Here is an 8,123-nt window from a genome sequence, read left to right on the forward strand (position 1 = left end):
TATCCTAAATGGGCGTTCTTAAAGTCAGCAAAGAGGCACAGAAAAGAAGATCAGACACCAGCGAGGGAGGATAAGAAGGACAGACGCAACAACATTGTCATCCCCTATGTAGCCGGTTTATCAGAGAAACTCAGAGTTTTCTCCAAGCATGACATCCCGGTGTACTTCAGACCCAGCAACACGCTCAGACAGAAACTGGTTCACCCGAAAGACAAAACTCCAAAACACAGACGTAACAATGTGGTGTTTGCTGTACAGTGCGGCGAGGAATGCCCAGACCTCTACATCGGAGAGACCAAACAGCCACTTCACAAGCGCATGGCACAACACAGAAGAGCCACCTCCACAGGACAAGACTCAGCTGTCCATCTGCATCTAAAGGTCAAAGGTCACTCTTTGAGGATGCCAATGTTCACATTTTGGACAGAGAGGACAGATGGTTTGAAAGAGGAGTGAAAGAAGCATCTATGTCCACTGTGAGCGACCATCTTTGAACAGAGGCGGTGGTTTACGACACCAACTCTCTGCCATCTATAATCCAGTTTTGAGATCCTTCCCAGACGCCTTAACGCCCACTCACATCCTGGGCCATCTGACCTCAGGAAATCACATGATAAGGTGGGGCCAGGTTTCACAATGAGCTCACCCAAAACTCTGGCTGATTGGGACCCACACCCAGTTTCACACCTTGGCTCATGTGATTAGGTAGAGGATCATCAGGACCCCCTGATGATCCTCTATCTATCTACCCCTCTGTGGGGGAAACTCCCACTAGGTTTAAATCTGGGACTCTCCACCATTTGACCTTAGAACTGAAGAAGCTTCTCGGATGAAGGTGAAACGTCTTCAAGCAACTTAAAGAAGTCTGCAGCTTTATCAGCAAACAGTTAATACCAGTTTGTTTGAAATCCTGGTGGAAACGGTGGCTTCTGATGTTCATGCTCACCTCTCTGCCAATAACCTTCATGAACAATAACATGTGGTTTCCACCTCCTCAGCACAGAAACAGTCTCGTAAATGTCCACACGCAGTTCATTCTCTGAACTCACACCCAAGGATCTGACCTGTCTGTGCTGTTTATTATTTATCTACTTCTTATTGGTCAAATCGTCCCCTTAATATCAGTTCAGCATCATTATTATTATCATTATTATTATTATTATTATCATTATTAAGTGCGCCTATATCTGGTGGTTTTATACGTTTGAAGCTTTGGTTTCTGTCCTGTTCTGGAACTAAACGTGACCACTGATGTTCAACAACATTTATTAGTTTATAAAGTCCATAATGCACCTGTCCCTGTGTGATGTCACTTTTACTTTAGTAGTGTATGACAGCTAATTTTTTTTCTTCTGCCCACATATTCTGTGATATTCTGCAAACATGTAATTAACATGTAATTAACATGTAACTAATGGCACATTAATCTGTAATTTTTAACAATGAATTTATTTATATTTGCATGCCAATAAAGACTGAACTTATTAGACTGTTATGGTGAAGTTGGTATTACTGATAACTACAGACACTGAGTGCTGCTGGAAACTAAAAGAACATTTTTGTGGTGGACTCTTAACCTCAGAGGTCAGTAAAACAGGAAGTGAGCTTGTTTGGAAGATACCAAATGACTTGTAAATTAGGTTTGACGCTGGTTAGGTAGCAGTGCACATGGTTCTGGTCAGCGACCCTTAACGCCCCTCTGGTCACCCTCTACATCACGCTGGAGGGGGGACAGCGACTTTCCCCTTAAAGTCTTCAAACAGCTGATATCCAGGGGAAGAATCACTGGGTGAAGCATGAGTTGCTGTGGGTGTAATCTGATCACGAGTGACACACTAATGAGGAATGCACAGAAACCTGCGCCAGAAACAGCAACTCTGAATTATTTATCAACAGCTGAGCACAGACAGGGAGAGGCCAAGTTTATTCTGTAAGGCTGCAGATATCAGGCTGTAAATGTCCTTATTTCTACTGGATATTCTAACATGCTGCTCTGCAGACTTTACCTGTCCTGTCAGGTTTCACCTGGAAAACTGAGAACAGGAAGAGCGGAGTTTGTTTTCAGCTACTTTATTAAATCCAAACTCCTCTCAGCCGCCATCAGTGTTACAGGTCATGAGCTGATGGCAGGAGGCACAGTCGATGGGATATGATCACGACGAGGACACGATGTGATCTGCAGGCTCTCCCGGTTCATGGGGAATGTTTTTCACCATTTCAGCACACATGCAGACACGATGTTCAGATGTGCGAGTCAGTTAATGATTATGTGAAAGTCGGGCTGTAACTGTTCATGTGTTACTATTTATGACTCTAAAGCTGATCTGTCTCAGTGACATATGTTTGTTTTTTTGGAATCACGTATAAAAAAGTGTGAAACTGAGTCTGAGTGAAAACATGAAGGTCAGAGAACATTTCCTTCAGATTAATGTCACAGTTTACAAACCAAAGATATGAGAGGCAGCGACGTTTCTGCAGGTTAAACACTGAAATGTGTGTTTACAGGGACGTGACAGCGCTACAAATATACAGCAAGGCAATCAGAGAAGATGGAGACAAGTAACCAGCAAAATAACAGTTATATAGAACTGAAAGAAAAACAGGAAGGTGAGAATGTAAACGAACTAATAATCAACCTTTGAATATTGAATGAGAAACAGGAGAGAAACACTTTCTGTGACAGCTTCATAGAGAGAACATGAAAACACAGCGAGGCCAGAAGAAGCACCACACCTCCACCTCCTCCGGCTCCTTCTTCGTCTCTTGCAGGGTTATTAACTGTCAAGAATGTACCACACCCTACACAATTCCCTCCTCAACCCACCCACAGACCCACAGACCCTCATTATCCTGTGGAGGGGGCTTCACAGACCTGCACACTCACATTCAAACTGTTATAAATCACATCTGTTTGTTACGCAGCTGAAAAGAAACTCTGACATCACAAACACTTGTAATGCTTTTATTTAACCGAACCTCTGCGCAGAGGGAGATCCTGCAATTGTAACCAGCAGATCTGAGGGGCAGCCCCTCCCTCAGTCCTACATATATACATTCAGCCTCACCCCTCGGGGGAGGGTCCGCCTGAGCTTTAAAACATGCTATAGAACCGTGGGGATTCCCTTATATGGCAACATAAGGGTGGGGATTATGTTGCCATATAAGGGAATCCTTATATGGCAAGGATATGCTCTTATATATGCTCTTATATGCTCTCTCTCTTCCTGCACCCTGAGGTCATAGTAATGAGTTCTCAATGCGCTAACAAAGGTTTATTATGTGGTGTCTCCTTTAATGCCAGTCTGCGTATGATCAGCTATCAGTATTTAGTTGCTGTGTCACAGATGGAGCTGAGCAGGATCAGTGTGGGGCTGGGTGAAATGATTTCCCACAGTTATCTTAAAAACTGAGTTTTCTAGGCCTGTTTCTCTGGAATGGGCGGGGACTAAAATGGAAGGTCTACATCTAGAAGCAAAATGAGCACAAACACCAACAACCAAAGTGAAGCATTAAGACAAAACTGTCCAACAGGATCCACACATTCTGCCACAAATACATGCAGGACAACTAAATTGGTCCACAAATAGATATAAACTGACTAAACTACGACACAAATCAGACAAAAACAGATGCAACATGATCACAAACAGACACATGTTGGCTACATGTTGATGCAAAATGACTGAAATCACACGTGCAACACTTTATACATATTTGACAACAGAAGAAAAACACAAACAAAGTTGGGATGTATTTTCATTTAGATTTCTTTTTTTATTTCATGCCGAATTAGATATTTTAAAAGCGCCAAATCACAAAGTCTCCTCCCTGTTTGTACTGTAAGGTCAAAACCCTACAGTACTACAGAGAACCCCAACAATCAAATGATTCCCCTCTGAGCAAGCACGAGGCGACTGTGGGGAAGAAAAACTCCCTTTAACAGGAAGAAACTTCCAACGGAACCGGGCTCAGAAGGGACGGCCATCCGCTGCGACCGGTTGGGGGGATGGAAATCAAAAAGGAGACGAGATGGCGTGAACTACAGTTGTTAGAATTTGGATTTGAGGGCCAATTTAAAAATCAGGGCTCGCAAAATCGCTAGCCCGACGTCCTGGGGCTAGTGATGTCTCCGGTCGGGCGACCAAAATCTATCTCAGCCCTGCCCGATGAGCTATCATATAACCCGACGAGCTATCATATAGCCCGATGAGCTATCATATAGCCCGACGGGCGGGGCTGAGATAGATTTTGGTCGCCCGACCGGAGACATCGCTAGCCCCGGGACGTGTTATGGTTTAAATTTTGATTTGGTGCTAAAATTCTGCCTCAAGATGTTAAAAGAAGCAGGGCAGTGGGGGAAAGCCAGGATGGTGATTTTAATCATCGTTGGCTTTAATGCACCACCTAAAGGGCTTTCGCAGAGCTTTTCCCACCGCTGAAAAGAACCTGGAAATTTTGGATTTCTTTGGAGGACTGGGGATGACTCCCAGGCTGATTTTTAGATGCCTTATCACAGCCTCATCAAAAGATGAATTACTTTCCATCGCAGCATGTAAGACACGTTCTGGGGAGCCAAACTCCCTGATGAGGGATTTGGCTATTTTCTTCATGAACTGTTTCTGGTCATTGATGAGACTCGTGGTGGACTCTGTGCTGCTGAGTTCAGGCTTGATCAGGTCTCTCAGACGGTTGATGGCCATGCCTAGTTCTGCTGACAGAGACACAGAATGTTTGGTCTTAGATTTAGATTTTATAAGAACGCTCGCGAAGAGGAAGAAGGCGAGGTCATCAGACGTTTTCTCAACCTCGGAACATGGCACTGACACAGAACCATTCTCTGACATTTTAGAGGAAACCATGAGAGAGCCTGAAACACCTGCAGAGCATTTTTCTGGATGCTCTGCAGGTGCAATGCCAGATTTTGGCATTGCAGGTGAAATTTGTGATGCCAGAGAGCATTTTTCTGGAGAAATGCTCCCAGATTTTGGTCTTGGAGGGGACTTTTCAGATGCCAGAGAGCATTTCTCCAGAGAAATCCCAGATTTTGGTCTTGGAGGGGACATATTAGATGCCAGAGAGCATTTCTCCAGAGAAATCCCAGATTTTGGTCTTGGAGGGGACATATTAGATGCCAGAGAGCATTTTTCTGGAGAAATGCTCCCAGGTTTTGACGTTGGAGGTGATGGTACAGATTCCTCACCAATGCTCGCTGAATCTGTTTCCTGCTTTGGGGTCTGTGTTCTCTTAATAAAGTTTCGGATGTCATTCACAGCCTCAGACACCTCGTCCATTTGAATCACGTGATCTTTGTCTTCGTTGTCCAGCCAGAGTAAAAGCTTCTGTAGAAACCTTTCTACTGCGTCTTCTACGAGGACATAGAGGACTTCAGCAGAATAGGGACGCTTTGAGCCTTGTGTTTGTCGTGGAGTCCTGGAGATGACGGTGTCTGAGAGGGATCTACCCATTAGAGGTTCGGGGATTTCATACATTCGATCCGTCATCAGTAGATCAAACACTTTTGCTGTTAAGTTCACAGTAAAGTCTCTGGTTGCCCCACTATTTCTAAAGTTTTCCAAGGTTTTTTCAATGGAAAGCTCTTCTTTCTTAGTTAGTTTGTCAAACAACCGATTAACGTGGGATCTAATGGCGCCAAAGTCGACTGGAGAAAAACGAATGTACCGTAGAAGCATATTTTGGGAAGGGGCTTGATTTGCGCTCTGGGGACGAGGACTATGAGGCTCTGACCCTGAGAGGCTGACAGCTATGCTTTCATCGGAGGGCACCGTGTCACTCTTGGGCTGCTTGCAAACGTTTTTTAGACAAACAAAATATTTCCCGTTTGTCTTTATTTCTTGTCTCAGCTCGTTTTTCATCTTTTCAAATTGTTTTTTCGCAAACATGGAAAAGCGATGTTTGCGTGCTTTGAGGCCGGAGTGAGAGGTGTACGGCGCACATTTGGAAAAGAAGTCTCTCACCTTGTTGATAATGAATCCTGCATTAAAGGCAGGTTTGGGTAAGCTACAGCTGCCACAGAGCTCTTCACTGCTTGAATCCAGGTTTCCAAGTATCTCATTTACAATGTCAGCTGCAACCTGTTCTACTGGGGTTGCAGCTCGGATACTGTGGCTCTCTGCAGTGGGTTTTATTTCGCCTTGTTCTGTTAGAGCTGATTGGTCTGGGAGCTCAATTTCTTTCTCCTCATCATCTGAACCTTTATCTCCTTCTGTCATCTCTCCATCTGAGCTCCTTGATGACAGAATCACAGAAATCTCTGTGATTGCTGATTGCACTGACACCTTTGAATCCGTGCTTTCTGAACCGGAATCAGACCCCCTTGACACGCACCGGCAGCGCAGCTTACGTGCGTGCCTTTTAAGGCACGAGGCAGCGTGGCAAACCATGCGGCGCAGCTTTTTAATATTACTCAATTTGCCGCTAACATAAACGGCGGGGTCTTGCGGCAAATCAGGGCTTTCTGCGATCAGGGCAATTGTTGAGCTGACCTTTTCGGAGATCTCTTCCTGAACCATCCGCGTCAGCTCGTCAGCGCTCTCATGTCGCTGTTCCGGGACGTTAAGAGCGCTGGCGATGGCGGCTGAGATCGAGTCTCCGAGGGACGGGCTTATTTTCCCCGCACCTAAAGGCTCCGGATCTTCCTTCGTCATGTGATCCTGAATAACAGGAAGGTTTATTTCAAGGATTCTGACAGAGGCGATCTGAATGATTTCAGAAATCATATCAGCGAGCACCGCTTGGACGCCCGAGTCGCACGTGCCATTTTCTATCTCGCTCCACTGAACTTCAGAGAGCCTTTCAAAGCACCGGTTGATTGGTGGCATAATCTGTTCTGGTGTGACCACGAATGAAGTTTCGTCTTTGCTGGGTGGTGCCATTGTTGTGTCGCAACTGTGATTTTCTAGATTTAAGTGAATAGTGTGCGAGTTTTCTTGCTTTAGAGAACGCCGACTGTTGAACATTTGCAAACAGATGAGCTGTGACGTTTCTGTGTGAGAGCCCCCTATTTAAGGGTTTCCCTGCCTGTGACGTGGCTGACAGATCAAAGCAAAAGAACGTGAGTCACAGAGAACGCACGCGCAGACGCGGCCCCTGGCGCGCGCTCACAGCTGCGCAGCCGCAGATTTGAATGACGCCTCGTGACCCTCCATATCCCAGGATTCATTGCGAGTCAAAGGTTGAAGAAAAATGGCGGAAGTGAAGCGGTCCAGAAATAAAGTCTTCAACGTAAGCGCAGTACGGTGTACATTTCAGGACATCGTCAGGTCTCAGAACACGAGCTATCAGACAGAGAGAAAATCTTCCTGCAGGTGGCGCTGTTGTCATGTCCCACCAATGACTGTAGTGACAGCTGCAGTCACGGAGAAACTTGCGTATCTCTGTTCGGGAATAGCAGATAGAGCGTAGGCTCTGAGAGGAGGGCCAGCGTTTACGCTACGAAAACACGACCGAGTGTTTTAACCTGACAGCCTGAGGTGTTCTTCGGTAAACTGGACTACCCGACAGAAGGACCCGAGGCCCCGCTGCACTGTTTCGGTAAGTTAAACGTGTTTGTAAGCTAATCCGTAACTACCGTCCTTAGCTAGCTCCTGAGACCTAGCTAGCTAAGATGTCAGGGTTCGTTTAGCTAATCTGTGCAGGTGAATGCATTTACTAAAGAAATCAAGAGAAACGCTCCGGGCTGCTCAGTCACTAATTACGGTTACTGTACTTTTATTACAAGTATTATACTGCAAGTTTACAGATATTTGATGAACTTCTGCTGCTTTTGTTGCTGACTGCTGTGGTTGATTTCCTTCTGCAAGTGTCCAGAGTCAGAAGAGCCTGAGAAGGTGAAAGGAGATGGAGGCTCTCCACCCCTGATGAGACACCAGGACAGATCCAGGACGGTGTGTGAGGAAGAGGAGGAGGAAGAGGAGCCAGCAGCAGCTGAGAGATGCAGAGGAGAGCAGACGGCTCTCTGTAGTTGAGGGACTGGTAAAAACATTGAAAACACTTTTATATTTGCTTCCTGTATCTGCAGAAGTATCTCCAACACAAACTGTAACAGCTGCATACAGGAACCACTCACTGCTGTTTGTCCTGCAGGATCTGACAGGGAACGAAGG

The 8,123-nt window shown here is 45.5% G+C and overlaps 1 protein-coding gene across 1 annotated transcript; it reads right to left on the reverse strand.

The window, feature by feature from the left end:
• Window positions 1-3,749: 3,749 nt before the first annotated feature.
• On the reverse strand, window positions 3,750-7,025 carry LOC146516458 (uncharacterized). Its single transcript, XM_085163143.1, has one exon. It carries the CDS (start codon window positions 6,975-6,977, stop codon window positions 4,377-4,379), a length of 2,601 nt encoding a protein of 866 aa, XP_085019269.1. The 5' UTR covers window positions 6,978-7,025; the 3' UTR covers window positions 3,750-4,376.
• Window positions 7,026-8,123: the final 1,098 nt, after the last annotated feature.

Source organism: Neolamprologus multifasciatus, chromosome 6 (assembly GCF_963576455.1).
Source record: "Neolamprologus multifasciatus chromosome 6, fNeoMul1.2, whole genome shotgun sequence".
Taxonomy (NCBI): domain Eukaryota; kingdom Metazoa; phylum Chordata; class Actinopteri; order Cichliformes; family Cichlidae; genus Neolamprologus; species Neolamprologus multifasciatus.

Coding starts and splice junctions, on each gene's coding strand:
- LOC146516458 (XM_085163143.1), bottom strand. CDS start 6,977: ATGTTCAACAGTCGGCGTTCTCTAAAGCAAGAAAACTCGCACACTATT.